A 17,076-nucleotide genomic window follows, 5' to 3' on the forward strand; every position below is an offset into this window, starting at 1 on the left:
GTGGTTGCTGCTGCACGCAATGTTGATGGTGAACAGATCAAAACACTGACAGAATCCATGGATGGCAGGCTTTTGAGTGTCCTTGCAAAGAAAGGTGGCTATATTGGTCACTGATTTGTTTGGTTGGTTTTTGAATGTCAGAAATGTATATTTGTGAATGTGGAGAGGTTATATTGGTTTCACTGGTAAAAATAAATAATTGAAATGGGTACATATTTGTTTTTTGTTGCCTAATAATTATGCACAGTAATAGTCACCTGCACACACAGATATCCCCCTAAAATAGCTACTAAAAACTACTTCCAAGAACATTCAGCTTTGATATTAATGAGTATTTTTTGGGTTCATTGAGAACATGGTTGTTGTTCAATTATAAAATTATTCCTCAAAAATACAACTTGCCTAATAATTCTGCACTCCCTGTAATGTTCGTTGAGCGGTAACTCTGTATATGTTTTTTAACAAGTTGCAATTCTTCATTACTTTCTTCAGTTATCTTTCTTCTGTGTCAACATACTGTATTCAGTACAGTATTACAATATACATACTGTACATCAGTATTATTAGTAGTATTGTTAATTATTAATAAATTCTCTGCTAAAAAATTAAGGGAACACAAAACTAAGACATCCTAAATCTGAATGAATGAAATATTGTTATTAAATTTTTTGTTCTTAACATAGTTGAATGTGCTGACAACAAAATCACACAGACATAATCAATCAATGGAGAATAATCAAATTTATTAACCCATGGAGGTCTGGATTTGGAGTCACACTCAAAATTGTCCTGTGTTGTTCCCCTCTTACAGCCTCTTCCACGTCTTCTGATGTACTGGCCTGTCTCCTGGTAGCGGCTCTATGCTCTGGACACTACGCTGACAGACATACCAAATCTTCTTACCACAGCTCGCATTGATGTACCATCATGGATGAGCTGCACTACTTAAGGCATTTGTGTGGGTTGTAGATTCCGTCTCCTGCTACCACTAGTGTTAAAGCACCGCCAGCATTCAAAAGTGTGAGATGATGTAAGTGTAGGAGAACCTTTTTCTTTTAACAGTCTGATTAAGACCCTTCACATTCCAGATTATAATATTAATCTCTCTGTTACCTGGGACTATATTGAAGTTTACCTTTAAGTGCTTCAAATCCATCAATGTTAATTAAGTTTGAATAATCCGTAAAATCCAACAAATGCACAAAAAAGATATAAAGTACATCACAGTTTAAAACTAGTTCGGAGTAAAAATGGCATACACAAATGTTCAACGCAGAAATTACCTGTTAGGTAAGGGCATGTTCTTCTACTTTCCAGATTGGGTCTGGTGCAGTTGGCGCAAGTTGTTCAGGGACTAATAATTTTCTTTTACATTTATGAATGGTATTATGTTTATATTTGTAATGGAAGTATTGCATTTTGGGACTGTGGCAGTCAAATCTAAAGTCACAGAGTATTTTATGTACCCGGTGGTTCCAGTGTTCAAAGTCAGTAGGTAAAGCGTCATGCAACCAAGTTATATAAAAGACTGTTATGAGTTTTAATTCTGCTAGTATTAATACAGGGCCAATCTACATACCTATAATTTCAAGCAATTGGCTCCAGGGGTCACTCCATATGCATTGTGAACACAGACTTGAATAACTGATTCACACTGATTCAGCCATAACATTATAGACTTCAAATATTGGGACAATCTACAACAAAACCAGTCCGGGCATGGACTCCACTGGACCTCTGAATCTGTGGTACCTGCCAAAAAACCTTCCTTAGCAGAGGTCTATCAGAAGTATGGAATATTACTGGTCAGACATGTTAGGGTTGATCTAGGTTAAGATACTGCTGTGAGTTTGGGATTTCACATGTGAACATGTCAGATGGGGCTGATGAGCGAAATCTGGTTTGGGAGATTAATTTTTTTAATTCAGTCATTAACCTGAACAGTCAAAACACAAATTCAGTGTCAAGTGCAGAGAATGGCACTCTTGCACACATTCTACAGCAAGTTCTATAATGCTGCATGCACTGATGACAAACATACTAATGGTAAAAGCTTTAAACTGCTATTACAACATCCATCAGTCAGATATGATATGCATTGTACCAGGGATTTTTGTAATAAAAACATGTAGATGCATATATTATATTTTATACATGTATATAAACAATTTAATTCATTTAAATTACTAGGAAAATGAATTTGTTTTCATGCTCTCATAGATGATTACTTGTTTGTAAGGAACCATCCTCATTTTCTTATTATAAAAACAGAAATAAATCTGAATTATTTATTCACTATGTACACTATTATTGATGAGAGCTGGAAAAATTGTCTCATAAGAGAGTCAGTCATAGATCTACAATGTACACAATATATCTGGGTTGCTTTAATAAGCTTCAATACTGCAGATCTTGAATCTTCTCCATTCTGATTGGTTAGCTTGGTCCTCCAGCCTGCTGAACAAGGTAACATAGTTGGGGCAGAAGCACCATGTTCTTTTAAAACTGAAAGACACAAAATATAAAAAAATACTGATTATTACACATCATAATAGGACAACAATAGGACCATTTTCAGCCATTAATGTAGGTCCTTAAAGTGACACAACAGTGCTGAGGGTGAAGGACTGACATTTTTGAGGAACTCCTCAGCAACAATGCGTGCCCTGGCATTGACTGACAGCTTCATCTCACTGATTTCCTTATCAATCTCCTCCATGAAGTGGATTACAAAGTCCACCAACTTGTGCTTATACATCTGCTCTGTGTGGAAGTTTGTGATGAGAAAGCTGATGTCATAGCCCTGTGAAGAGGGGCAGGGTTACAGGGTCACTAATTATTTCAAAACAACTCCAACCACACACTCTTTGAATCCTCCCCCCCTCCCACCTCAACAGGCTTCCTCCTCAGGATGAAGAAGTTCTCTGCTCTCATCATCATGAAGCGCATGAACTTGTGACAAAGGATCTTCTCAATCTCATCAGCCTAAAAATAAATAAACAGTAAAATGTGTGTGTGTGTGTGTGAGAACAGGACAGAGCCTGGACAGTGTGTGAGTGTTTCAGAGTATGTACCTGCTTGACAGCAATGCTGACTCGTACAGAGTTGATAGATCCTTCAATCAGAACCTTCTCCTTTTCATTCCTACTGATGATCACAGGCTGTAGCAACAGTTCCTTACTGCTCCTGTACACAACACACAAGGGATTGATGTCAATGCAAACGGCATATACATGCATTCAAATTAGTTATAAATACGTTTCAGTATTAGTTACATTTACATTTAAGGCATTTGGCAGATGCCCTTATCCAGAGCGACTTACAACGTGCTTCCATGTTACAATCAATGAAGTGATCAATTCTGGTTCACTAGGACCCCCAACTTTGAATACAATCTTTTTATTCACTCTGTTGTAGTTTCTATACATAAGTAAGACAATAAGAAGGTTACAAGTTAATCTAAATAGTCTCTAAAGAGGAAGGTCTTGAGCTGCCGTTTGAAAGTACTCAGTGAGTGAGCTGTTCTGACCTCAAGGGGAAGTTCATTCCACCACCGAGGGGCCAAGACAGAGAAGAGTCTAGATGAATGTCTTCCTTTTATGTTCAGATATGGAGGGACCAAGCTAGCAGTACTGGAGGTTCCGAGAATACGAGGTGCAGTGCGGGGTGTAATAAGGGCTGTGAGGTAGGATGGTCCTACTCCATGTTTGGTTCTGTAGGCCAGCATCAGTATTTTGAATCTGATGCGTTCAGCTATTGGGAGCCAGTGGAGGGAACATAGAAGATGGGAGAATTTTGGAAGGTTGAAGATCAGTCATTTATCTTCACACACACAGACACAGACTCACCGGACTTCCACCTCAGGTTTGTTGTGGCGCTCCACCACCTGAGAGGAGAAGTTCTCCAAACACAGAGCAGCCTGCAGAGTGGCACGCACTGCATTCAGGTACGGGCGGAGCGTTGCAGTCTGGACAGACAATTCAACAATTGATCTGATTGATCAGTCTGGTAAATCAACATGCAATATCTATTTCAGTTTTAAGCAACCGACAGAATATTTGAAACATTTGATTTAAAATAATAAAAATATTAATTATTGAATTCTTCTAAAACAAACATTTCCTGTTTTACCTCAGTTAAAATTGTTAGTAGCCATAGCGTTAGAGCTGTAACTCTTTATTTCACCAACGCCGGGAACACACTGCTGCTCCTCAAATTTGTTGAGTGAGGTAAAGTAAAGTCATACTTATACTGCACAGTGGTTTTAGAGCAGCAGTTTCGGGACAAGCTATGTTCGTTGTGAAGCTCTACATGTTGTGTATGTAGATGCTGTGTACAATCTGTGTGGATCACGCCACATTAATAATTCAGCCAAACCAACATAACTCAGAACTGAATTGTGGACTCAATTTGTATACAGAAATATCGATAATTGACGTCACTGATTCAGTATCACCACGTAAATATTACGATTTATTTCTGGATGGAAATTTTCTAACACCCTAGTTTCGAATAATTTTTTGTTCATTGAAACCGGTAGCCAGCCCGTGCCAATATTAAATGAATAAATGAATGAATGAATGGATTCCGCCCATCTGTAGCTGAAGCTCGGCTCTCTGTCGCGCACACGTCCCGACCTGTAGGACATTCCTGGAACAGGGGCGTCACGCCAGCTACTCAGCTGCCTTTATACCGGTTTTACGGTCTAGTGCTTCAACATAAACCAGAACTTCTTTCGCCTTCACACCAATTCCAGGACCACATCCGCACGTTTACTGGCACACCTGCTAATTTACCACATCGGCGTGCTCGATCCCGGAATACTTCCAACGCGGCTGTAGCAGTGACGGGCCACTGGCTCATAAAGTACACGCCGCACGGCGCGGAAATAAATAATACCGATTAAACGTAGTCGTGCATCTTACCATCTCTCTCTCTCTCCGCTGCCGGACAGACACAAGGCGGAAGCGAAACAGCAGAAACGGGGGAACTTCCGTGAGCAGCGAGCCTCTTTAGGAAGGTACCACTGTAGCGGTTCCCGGGGGGGGGAGGTTGGGTCGGACTCGCCGAGATACTTCAACGACATAAATTCCAATGTACGTTTAAAAAACGCTTTCAAACGACACGACAGCGAGCGAGCGTGCTGCACGCGCATACGTGCGCGACACTTTTCACACGCGATGACATCCCGCGACAATGATCGCGCAGATTCTTCCTTATAAGGTCATTTGAGACAAAACGCGGCCGTTTGCGAAGGGCCGACCAAACCATTCCGTTCGCGCGCTTCTGATTGGTCCCACCACCCCACGGCCCGCCCCTGTGGTTCTTTTCTAAGAGAAGCTAAGACAAAATAAAATAACATAAGATGATCCTTTAGTAGTCCTATTTACATTGTCACGGCAGGAAGTGGACAGTATAAGATAAGAGCAGCAAAAAACAACACAGACACTGTATAATATAAAAGTTCACTGTACAGATAAATAGTCCTAAAATAGAAAAAATAAAACTGTGAATGTGAGTTGTATAATATTATCGCAGAAATATTATAATAGTAATGTGTTCAGCATATCTGCAGTCCCGGTTCGATTCCTGGTCAGGCATGGGTTGTGAAATATTCCCTTTTTGGGGCAGAGGTGGCTTAGCAGTTAAGGAAGCAGCCCCGTAATCAGAAGGTTGCCGAATCCCGATCCGCCAAGGTGCCACTGAGCAAAGCACCGTCCCCACGCACTGCTCCCCGGGCGCCTGTTGTGGCTGCCCACTGCTCACCAAGGGTGATGGTTAAAAGCAGAGGACACATTTTGTTGTGTGCACCATGTGCTGTGCTGCAGTGTTTCACAATGACATCACTTCGCTTTCACTAAATTACACTGTCTCAAGAAACTGCACTTTAGAATCTTTAGAATAATCTAAAGAACTAAAAATAAAACACAGGTTGCCTTATCTACTTATTTTCATGCATTTCTCTCCTTAACATAAATACTAAGTGTTATTAAAATGAGTTGAACATGGACCACATAACCTTTTGAGAATATTGTTATTGCCTATGCTCTAATTCTAATAAACAAAGTAAAAAAAAAAAAAGAACATGGACCACATTACTTAATGTAATGCATGACAATGTACGACTTCTGGTTCCAATCACTTTCTTTTTAAATGTATTATTGCCTTTTCACGGAAAATTAGTTTTTACATTTAATCTTTTAAAAGCAGTGACAGTCTGTTTCCAGTCTGCAGAAGTTGCCCCAGTTGACACGCTCTGGTCCGATGATGTTGTCCGATTCAAGCTGACAGTCCTGTAGAGCCACCAAATATCTAAACACGTCTAGATATGAAAGTTGATTTATTAGCGCTGTCTGTCTCATTGTTGTCTACATGTCTACATTTCTCTTGCTCTTCCTGTGTCCCCTTTTTGCACTTTATGTAGCCAAGTTAGTCTTTGTCGGACTTTATGTCAGTATGCAACTTTGTTTATATGTTACATAGCACCAGGTTTCAGAGAAATGTTGTTGTAGTTCCAGAGAAAGGGTGGTAGTAGCCTAGTGGGTAATGAAATTAGAAGACCCAGGTTCAAATCCCACTTACTACCATTGTGTCCCTGAGCAAGACACTTAACCCCAAATTGCTCCAGGGGGACTGTCCCTGTAACCACTGATTGTAAGTCGCTCTGGATAAAGGCGTCTCATAAATGCTGTAAATGTCGTTTCACTATGTACTGTCTAACACGTGTATAGCTGAAATGACAATAGAGCTCAACTTCAACATGATTCGCGCCCAGTCGACCAATGGCAGCGAGCTTGAGTCCATTTTGATGATCTGACATCCTGGCCAAGACCGCGGACCCGTCCCAAAACAAACAAGTCTCTGGGATTAAGTTTCGTTTAAAATCACCTCTGAGGTCATTAACACATGCGAAACAGTTGTCTGACACAGACTAAAAAGAGTTTTAATGGCACACTGGGTATAATATACGCACTCTGTAATATACACACGCCGTGCAGACGGACCGTTTTCACGATGCGAGCAGAGTTCATGAGTTCATTTCAAAGCGGAACATGCTCGCTTTTGCTCTTCGTTCTTTTACAACAATTAATTAGCAGGATGTTCCATACAGACATAAGAAGTCGCCACAACGTGGACGAAACGAAGTGAATCCAGGTGCTCAGCTGGACCTCCTGCTCTTGGCTTTTTTGGTGCCTGCTGCTGCTGCGGGCTTCTTGGCCACCTTCTTCCTCGGACTGAGCTTGGCGGCCGCCGCCTCGCTGCTGCCCTTCTTCTTCTTCTTCTTCTTGGCCTCGAACTTGCTCCTGTTGAGCTTGAAGGATCCGTTGGCGCCCATGCCCCTCACCTGCACCAGCGTGTCGTTGAGCAGCAGTGCGCGGATGGAGTAGCGCAGGTACATGCGACCGTTCTGCTGGTCGAACCAGCTCACTTTCTTGGCTTCGTTGTAGATCTTGACGAGCGACGAGCCGCTTTTCTCCGCCAGCTTGCGGATGGCATCGATCACCAGCTGGCTGTACTTGCCCGGCTGCCCCTTCTTCCCCTTCTTCTTCTTCTTCTTCTTCTTGGCCCCGGACGCCTGCGGCGCGGCTGCGGGGCCTGAAGGCGCCATTCCCGGGACAGTTTCTGGAACGGGGGTCGCCATGGTCGGTCGGTGCGCGCGCACAGCTGCTGCTGCAGCGGCGCCGGGGACGAGCCTGCAGTTATTCGCGCGACGCGGACGTGATTGAGAACAACAACACGGCAAGTCCAGGCCAGCGCGAAGCTGCGTTTGTTGGTCTCACTTTCAGGTCGTTTTGATCACCTCTGTACCGCCATCGGCCCACCAAAAGCGTCGCTTTCTCCCCTGGCGCAGCCGAAGCAGGCGGACGGAGAGGGAGGCCGGGGAAGAGAGCTGGTTCCCCGCGCAGCCCTGCTCCCGGTTCCGGCTCTGAAATTTCGGACCCTGCACTGCATCTGGCCACACGGCGAACGGGCCGCGCAAGTGAGAAATTCGTGAATGAAAATCGTTCTGGATAAAGGGTGTCTGATGAATGCAGTAAATGTAAATGTTCTGTATAAAACAGCAAGTAACAACCACTAATAATTTTCAAAAACATCCTCGCATTATTGAAAGACATTCTTCGTCACCAGGACCTCGCTGCACATGTAACCAAACATGCTTCAAGTGCCATCGAGTCTTATTTATGAGTCTTATTTAGTTCTAAAAACTGGCACAATTCTTGAAATAACTCACTCTTAAGTTTCTCCCTTGATCTGAGTGCACAACAAGAGGAAAGTCATACTGGCACACCAATTCCTCCACCTATACTTTTGATGCGGTCACCACTTGCTGATTGACCAGGGGAAAAGTCTTGGTCCACATTGAAAAGTGGTCACCGATAACCGTATTTTTTTGGATTGGATTCATAAGGACATGCTGTCACTGCTCCGACAGACACACTCATCTCATTCTGTGATGCACAATCTCTGCAGCCCTGGTATATAGGCAGGGATGCGTCAGAAATGATCCCGCCGAATTTCAAACTCTTATCTGCTGAAACCTGCTGTGGTAGCTCCGCCCTCGCCGGAAGCTCCGCCCATCAAAAATGGACCACGTGCTTTTCTACAGCCCGGTACAATCCTCTGAGCAGCGCTTCACTACAGAGGGCTTTACGACACTGACGCGTGACTCAAAGCTTCGGAGAAGGTCGTAAAAATTACTATTATATTCCCTCTCCTCTTTACCTCAATAGCAACGTCACTGCAGTTTGGACTCCCGACCGGCAGGCGACGCGGAGTCCGTCACCAGCGAAGAGGCAACAGCATGAGCAGCGACAACATCCACGCGGATCTCCTGGTTCCTTTACGGAACGTTTTTAACGCGGTGAAGTGCATCCGTGACCGCGTCAGAGGTACCGTGTGCCTACTCGGTCCTGCGTTCTTGATCTACATGTACATAAAGTACTCATCTGCTGATATTACACATTACTTGCTCCCAACGTTCCAGAGAGTTCCAGAGATGTCACATTTGAATCCGCGCGTTCATAACTTCTGATGTTTGGCATTTGGTAGAAGGTCACGTGGCGCTGTCTCATTTCTGTTTCTCTCCTGCAGATGGAGAGTCTGGCGAAGCGGGCGGGGAATTTAACTTGTCCAATTTCTGGGAGACTCTGAGTTGAGTGATGTGTCAGTATTATTCAAACAGAAGGATAGGTAAAGGGTTGACTGTTTCGCCTCTGTCGTTTTTACATGCATTTTTTTGTGTGTGATGTGTATGGAATCAATTTGAAGTAAAAATCTCTACGTACTAAAAGTAAAATTTTGGCAGAAAAACAAAGATCAAATCCAGGAATTAAAAATTTCAGGTAGGCAGTTCAGCAGCAGACAGACAGGCCCCTTCTTTGTGTCTTCCTTTAAAATGCAACTTCTCTCCCCCAAGTTGAGACCGTGAAGGCCACGTCCCAGGAGGCCACCAAGCTGAGCCTTGCCTTCTCCAAATCACCTCTGCCCTCTGCTGAGGTGAACTAGCTCCTTCCTTCACTGCTGATGGATGTGAGTGTGAGCAGCGTGACCGACACTCTCTCTTCTCTTAGGATGCTGAGAAACTGGCGGAGTCCATGCAGAAGGCGGTCCTGGTGATGTCCACAGTCTTCTACTGGCTGCCCAAGAGCCAAGGTTAGAGATGCTGAGGAGCATTACTTCTCTGGCTCATTTCTCATCCTGTGTGTTTTGGTTTTAGAAACAGCCTCAGTATTATTCAAATCTGTCTGCAGGTTTAACTCTCCGCCGAGCTGTTCGAGATGCAACAGGTGATGTGCTGGATGGTGTGGTCCAGCTTCTTGATGTCATCCTCAGCTCTCCTCTACAGAGGTACTGCACATACGGGATGCTCTGCTTTATGATTGAACTCAGTTGTGTCTTCAGCCTGCTCTGTCTGTAGTTTGTCTCAGGAACAGCTAAACTCGACGGGTGGAGTTTGGGCGTCATGTGACCATTTTGAACAGCTACCCCGAGGTGAGGAAGAGCACCAGTGCTAAAGCTTGAGGGACCATGTTGACATTTGGTAACTGTGATCATGCTGGTGTGTAACACAGATAACCAGGCTGCTGTTCTGGCACAGCTGACGTCATACACGGCAGTGGTGAAGGATGCCATTGAGGAGATGGAACAGGTGATGTGACAGAGCATCCTGGTTAAACTGAACACCATCAGCACCCGTCTGCACCCTCCTGTCCCCAAGCTCTGATTAACATCTATACACATTATTCAACGTTGTGTTTTACAGCTCTATGACCCTTGAACTTTCTAGGCTCAGGCTGAGATTCAGGACCCCTTTGCTGACATTCTGGATGAAGATGACATTGCCGCCCGTGGAAACCAAGATACGTACTGGAGTGAAGCAGACCGGCAGCTGATGGCACCGTGCCTGGGCCTGATGAAGGCATCGGGGGCGTGTCTGAGGAAAATGTCTTATGCCGTGAGGACCAGTGGTCGAGTTGACACTCCTGAAAACACTGCACAACTTGACGATCTTGCTGATGCCGCTAGAGACATCAGCCCTAGGTGTGTATCTAAGGTTGGAAGGAAGTAACTCAGCAGGAAGTATGCACTGACTCACATGACTGATTCTGAGTTTGTTTGTGTGTGTCCCTCCAGTGTTGATGACCTGGCCCTTACTCTCTACCCCCCCATGGACCACTCAGCAGTGGAACTCAATGTGAGCTTTCAGGTTATAAACTCAAATACACATGCCCTGTCAGGGTGCAGCCAGCAGCGCATCAGTGCAGGTCATCTGAACATCTGATATCTGATAACTTAATATTATACAGGGGTGATTCCAAGGAATCGGTACATTTTACGTCGCAGAGAGGTAATGTAAAAAAGAGCGTGTGGTGGGTGAGAGAACTGAGTGTAGAAAAACTCTTTCTCCCTCCTCACAAAAGCACTGTATTCAACCACTCCAACTTGATGTTACCTGGCAGAAAGAGGCATGGCACAATAGAGGTTTAAAATGAACAGTTTCTAATTTATTAACACCGGTAAATAATTATTGTAGTTACATGTGAATATTGAATGTAAAAAGGTACCAAGGTTACAGAGAAAACAAAAATGAGAAGAAAGAGTAAAGGGGGAGAGAGAAAGAGGCAGAGCCATTGGAAATAATGAGATGATAGAGCAGGCTCGAAAAGCAGAAGATCCGGTTTCGATGGAAAGACAGCTGGGAAAGAAAAGAAAAAGTCTCCTCCCCACATGTGAGCAGACCTTACCCCTGGCCTACAGGAAGTTGTCACTGGCCTACAGGAAGTTGTCACAGACCAATCAGAACCTGTTGTTTCTGATGTCACGCCCCCCGGTGCCTCCCATCTGGGGAAGACAAAGAGAATGGGCGGTCCTGAAGGCATGAAAAACAAAGGTGTTGAATCTTCATGCACAACAATTGGCACAGGAATGTCACATTTATTCTTGTAGACAGCCGCTATGCAAAACAAAAGCATTGTCCTGCGCCAGCCGCTATGCAAAACAAAAGCATGGTCCTGTGACGCCCAATCTTACAGTAATCTGCCATAAAATCAATATAATACCAGATACATTAATAATTTGAAAAGTCGACATTAGCATGTTTTCTACAATCAGTACTTCCTCAACATAAATTAAATATTATTGTCCATAGTTTGCATTTATGCTGAAAGTTAATTAACATATTTAACATTTATGCTTTGTGGAGAGTATGTAGTGCATTGTGATTTTGTGTGCATTTACAGCATTTATCAGATGCCCTTATCCAGAGGGTAAGTTAGAGGGACAGTCCTCCTGAAGCAACTTAGGGTTAAGTGTCTTGCTCAGGGACACAATGGTAGTTGGATTTGGGGATTTGAACCTGGGTCTTCTGGTTCATAGGCAAGTGTGTTACCCACTGGGCTACTACCACCCATGTACGTACAGTGGGTACAGAAAGTATGCAGACCCCCCATACATTGTGCCTGTTTTATTGCAGCCATTTGCTAAAATCATTAAAAGCATACTGACAAAAAAAACAATTGTTGACATTTTTGCAGATTTATTAACAAAGAAAAGACCCTTTTAGTAGAAACACCCTTTTGATCTAATACAGCCATGAGTCTTTTTGGGAAAGATGCAACACAACTTTTTGTTTTTTCCCACCTGAATTTGGGGATCCTCTGCCATTCCTCCATGAAGATAGTCTCCAGTTCTGGCAGGTTGGATGGTAAATGTTGGTAGACAGCCATTTTACGTCTCTCCAGATATGTTTAATTGGGCTAAAGTCAGGGCTCTGGCCACTCCATTATTTTAGCTGTGTGCTTAGGGTCATTTTCTTGTTGGAAGGTAAACCTTTGGCCCAGTCTGAGGTCCTGTGTACTCTGGAGAAGGTTCATCCAGGATATCCCTGTACTTGGCTGCATTAATCTCTCCCTTGATGGCAACCAGTCGTCCTGTCCCTTCAGCTGCAAAGCACCCCCACAGTGATCACCATGCTTCACTATTGGGACTGTATTGGACAGAAGATGGGCGGTGCCTGGTTTTCTCCACACAAACCGCTTAGAATTAAAGCCAAAAAGTTTATCTTGGTCTCATCAGACCACAGAACTTTATTTCTCACCATTTATTTCTCAGCCCTTGGATGCACAGTGATCTTTGAGTTTTTCTTTATCTCTCTTTATTAAGGCTCTTCTCCCCAATAGCTCAGGTTGCCCAGACTCAAGTTCTGGTCACCCCAAACATCTTCCATTGGCCACAATTGTGTCAGTGAGCTCTTCAGGCAGTTCCTTTGACCTCATGATTTTCGTTTGCTTTTACATGCATTGTGAGCTGTTCGGTCTTATATAGACAGGTGTGTGGCTTTCCTAATCATGTCCAATTTGACTAATCAAACACAGCTGGACTCAAATGAAGGTGTGGAACCATCTCAAGGATGATCAGAAGAAATGGACAGAACCTGAGTTAAATATATGAATGTCACAACAAAGGGTCTGAAAACTTAGGACCATGTGATATTTCAGTTTTTCTTTGTTAATAAATGTTGTGTGTTGGGTGTTGTGTGTACATTAATAAGGAATGAACTTAAATGATTTTAGCAAATGGCTGCAACATATCAAAGAGTGAAAATTTAAAAGTTTTTTTTTTTTTTTTTAGAAATGATATAGTGAGGTCATTCGTTGAAAAATAAGGGCAATAATTCGCACCTTTTTAAGGAAGGACTGCAGTAAATGTTTTGCATGCTGGTTCTAGTGCATTTTTCTCTGAGATTCTGAGGAAAATGGGTTGTTCCAGACATTTTTAATCCAATGTACCTTGATTAAAAAGTTGATTGGAGAGGGCAAACATAAAGAAGTGCAGTGCTAAATTTATCTCAGCTAAAATGATCGCAATTGCATTAAAATGGTAACTAAACCTGAAAGATGTGAAAGAAAGTGAAAAACTACCATTTGAATGGATCGAAGAATTGCCAAAACCAACAATCAGCTCCAGGAAAACCAAAGAAGGTCTATAGTTACCTGTGAGTACTATTACAATTGGAATACATCTTTGTGAAGCCAAGCTATTGGCAAGAAGTCTCCACAAGTCCCACTGTTGAAAAATGTGCTTAGAAATTTCAGTTTGCCAAAGCACACACTTTGAAGACAATTAAGAATGGTGGCACAAGCATCATGATATAGAGATGTTTCTCATACTATGGTATCAAGCCTATTTGTCGCATACCAGGGATCATGGATCAATTTGAATACATCAGAAAACTTGAAGAGATCATGCTGCCTTATGCTGAAGTGAAAATGCCCTAGAAATGGGTGTTCCAACAAGACAACAATCCCAAACAAAATATTGGTTCCAGACCAACAAGATTGATGTTATGGAGTGGCTAGCCCAATCCCTGGACCATAATCTAATATAAAACTTTTGGGGTGACATCAAACCTGATCTGAGGCAAAACCAATAAATAAAGAAGAACTGTGGAATGCAGTCCAATCATCCTGGGCTTAAATACCTGCTCACAGGTGCCAGAAGTTGGATGACTCCATACAACATATGTTCAACGGTTCTCAGAAACAGTGGTTATACAACTAAATATTAGTTCAGTGATTTCAAAGGAAAGCAAAATCGGAAAACATTTTATATAGTTTTTATATATAGTTTATATAGTGAATGAGTTTTTAAAGGAGAGACACTTAAAAAAAAAACAGTCTAATAACAATGAACAGTAACCTTTCTTCAATTTTATTTAAAGGAGTAACACATTTTATTTTTTCATGTTTTGATTTGGAATGGAATGTAGTGTTCCAAATGCATTTGTGTGTATGGAGATAAAAGCTATTATAAGAATTTTGAGCTTTATTCACTTGTTTTAAACACAATAATATTATTTTGAACACAACTGTATATATGTGTCTATAGAAATATATTTGAGTGCATACTTTTGATAAATATGTACTAACATTAGTCTTTTGATCATTTCAGGCTTGCAAACTGTCTTCTGTTTTGCAGAAAGTTCTTGACCTGGTCAGGTGAGTGTTTTGTTGATGACCATCAGTGTGTTTAATTTGGCACTGAATGCCTCCATCGTGTTCATAGACTTCACAACCCAGATAAACCCCTGCAATGAACAGAGGGACAGTGTGCATGATACAGATGGTATCAGGGTGGTAGTAGCCTAGTGGGTAACACACTCGCCTATGAACCAGAAGACCCAGGTTCAAATCCTGCTTACTACCATTGTGTCCCTGAGAAAGACACTTAACCCTAAGTTGCTCCAGGGAGACTGTCCCCTGAAACTACTGATTGTAAATAAGGGTGTCTGATAAATGCCGTAAATGTAAATGTAATCCAGCATGGACCATAAAAACAACATTCATTAGCATAGATGCATCCTTCATGGGTCATTTCCCCAATATTTAAAACAATTGATTTGTCCCAGATCATTAGTTCCTCCCTTGTTGGGCTGGCCACCAATATTCTTAGTCTGACTGATGGAGGTTGCCATCTTACTGCTTACTGCTCATGCGTACAAATACGAAATCTGACCTAAAAGAATTTAGATTTTAAAAAAAATAAGAAATACTTGCAAATCTGATTGACTTGAATTCTGCTTGTGAATGCTTATTAGTCATTTTTAAGTAGACTGCTGCAATAGCATTCCAAGCTCACCATTCTCTTATCTTAGGGTTCTTTACAATTTGTAGGACTTGTTTGGCCCTGTTCAGCCTTCAGAAAGTTGTAGGCCTGTGTGAAGTGTCAGAAGCTTAAAAATATACAAAAGTACCCAATTCTTTTAGGAATTTGAGCTCACCTCTTCAGTGAACTGGCTGTACCTTTCCAGCACAAACATCTTCATCAGTGGGGTAAATGCAGCGAACAGCTGCTCCCTCATTTCCAGCACTTGCTGGATTCTGTCATCGGCCCACATATGATGTTCCAGCCCTGCGACACACACACTCCTTGTCATCGCAGGCTTGAAGACAATCTGGGCCCAAATTAAATAAATTGTATGATATTTTGGCATGTTTTTATTATTCCTGTCATATTGAATTAATTAATTATGTTTTAATTTCCTATTTTATTGATTCATGACATTATTTAATTGTATAATCTTGATACAATGCTGCAATGTTTCTTTTAACTGGACAAGATAAACATGAGCGCATTTCCCCATTTTAACTTCACTCCACTGGCTTCCCATACGTTTTAAAATAATTTTGTTTGCTTTGAAAGCCCTCAATGGTCTTGCCCGACCCTGCCTGTCTGAGGTACCACACCCTTATACACCTTTTCAGGGCAGCTGATCAACTTCTCTGGACTGTACCTAAAAGTGTAAACTCAGAGGGGACCAGGATTTACAACTCCAAACTTTGGAATGACCTGCCTCTGCACATTCAGAGGGTCAGTGGTGGCCTAGTGTTTAAGAAGCGGCCCTGTAATTAGAGGGTTGCTTGAACTGCCAAGGTTCCATTGAGCAAAGAACTGTCCCCACACACTGCTCCCTGGGTGCCTGTCATGTCTGCCTACTGCTCAGTAAGGGTGCTGGACACATTTTGTTGTGTCCCCGTGTGCTGTCCTGCAGTGTATCACAATGACAATCACTTTTTCACCTTCAGGGTTCCTACGGTCATTTAAAACCTGGAATTTGAAAAGAGAATATTCCAGGCTTTGATAAGTTTTGAAATTTGAAATAAACATATAAAGTTATGGAAATCTGACAGATACATGAATGTATAAGATGAAGTACATTGTTCCCGTAACATTTTTCCTACGTTTACTACTACAATGTTTGAAACTAGAGCAGGTCTATAGTATCTTTACTCGCTTTACGTCATGTGATATGGCGTGTATTGCTTCCATATTCCAGCACCTCCACAGCAGCATGTCTCATTTTAAAAGTCATGTTAATTACAGCTGATGATCTCTGCCCGAACATGGTGGGGCCCATTTTAATTGGACTCGGGCATTTAGTGTTTTCATAAGATTAGTTTTTCTGGGAAATTAGACTTTTTGTGATATTTCACATTAGCACAGAAATTTCAGAGAACAAATGGTAATTTGTAAATACCTTCTTAATACCCATGTTGGTCTTTCCCATGCTATGAGATGTTGCCATTGTTGTACTCTATTTTTTATTATTTATTTTAACTTTTCTTAGTCGTTATATGTCTTGATCTATTTTTAGTATTCTGTACAGACCTGTGGGGTTGTGAAAGTGCTCTATAAGTTAAGTTGGATTGAATCAGAGCAGTGAAAATAACATCACTCTGTCGTCTTCTTCTCCCAGGGCAACTCATGTCAGTTCAGAGACAGATGTCAGCTGGGTGCAGTTTCTACAGGGTGCGGTAGAGCACAACCTGGGGAAGGTCAAGACAGCTCTGAATGGCTCTGGATGAAGCCCCTCACATGTAATCGGACACAAGGGACTTTGTTCAGTGTGTGAGAGGAAAAGGAAAAGACATCTGTGAGAATATTTATGCATTGTATATGGCTATGAATTGATGTGTGTGTGTGTGGATACAGTGTATGTAGTTTGAGATGATTTCTGCTGGAGATGGTGCTCCACAAGACCAGATCTTCTTCTGAAAATGTTCGTTTGTGGAAAAA

The 17,076-nt window shown here is 42.2% G+C and overlaps 3 protein-coding genes across 7 annotated transcripts; 1 reads left to right on the forward strand and 2 right to left on the reverse strand.

The window, feature by feature from the left end:
* Window positions 1-1,901: 1,901 nt before the first annotated feature.
* LOC114780193 (actin-related protein 2/3 complex subunit 4) lies at window positions 1,902-5,222 on the reverse strand. Its single transcript, XM_028967617.1, has 6 exons — window positions 4,926-5,222; window positions 3,849-3,967; window positions 3,075-3,186; window positions 2,890-2,985; window positions 2,633-2,803; window positions 1,902-2,505 (listed from the first exon to the last, which is right to left on the reverse strand). The coding sequence occupies exons 1-6, from the start codon at window positions 4,926-4,928 to the stop codon at window positions 2,500-2,502; spliced, it is 507 nt and encodes a 168-aa protein (XP_028823450.1). The 5' UTR covers window positions 4,929-5,222; the 3' UTR covers window positions 1,902-2,499.
* A 1,695-nt stretch (window positions 5,223-6,917) lies between these two features.
* Window positions 6,918-7,924, reverse strand: h1-10 (H1.10 linker histone). Its single transcript, XM_028970620.1, has one exon. It carries the CDS (start codon window positions 7,640-7,642, stop codon window positions 7,160-7,162), a length of 483 nt encoding a protein of 160 aa, XP_028826453.1. The 5' UTR covers window positions 7,643-7,924; the 3' UTR covers window positions 6,918-7,159.
* On the forward strand, window positions 7,009-17,076 carry ccndbp1 (cyclin D-type binding-protein 1). 5 transcript variants are annotated; one of them, XM_028970617.1, is made up of 12 exons: window positions 7,009-8,041; window positions 8,733-8,891; window positions 9,094-9,153; window positions 9,419-9,498; window positions 9,573-9,654; window positions 9,753-9,849; window positions 9,920-9,993; window positions 10,074-10,150; window positions 10,289-10,542; window positions 10,636-10,696; window positions 14,452-14,498; window positions 16,757-17,076. In XM_028970617.1, the coding sequence occupies exons 2-12, from the start codon at window positions 8,804-8,806 to the stop codon at window positions 16,863-16,865; spliced, it is 1,029 nt and encodes a 342-aa protein (XP_028826450.1). In that variant the 5' UTR covers window positions 7,009-8,041; window positions 8,733-8,803; the 3' UTR covers window positions 16,866-17,076. The 5 variants fall into 5 exon arrangements, with proteins under 5 accessions (XP_028826450.1, XP_028826449.1, XP_028826451.1 ...); XM_028970616.1 differs by having other exon boundaries at window positions 7,009-7,981; XM_028970618.1 differs by having other exon boundaries at window positions 7,009-7,740.

The sequence above is a fragment of the Denticeps clupeoides genome, chromosome 2 (assembly GCF_900700375.1).
Source record: "Denticeps clupeoides chromosome 2, fDenClu1.1, whole genome shotgun sequence".
Lineage (NCBI taxonomy): Eukaryota > Metazoa > Chordata > Actinopteri > Clupeiformes > Denticipitidae > Denticeps > Denticeps clupeoides.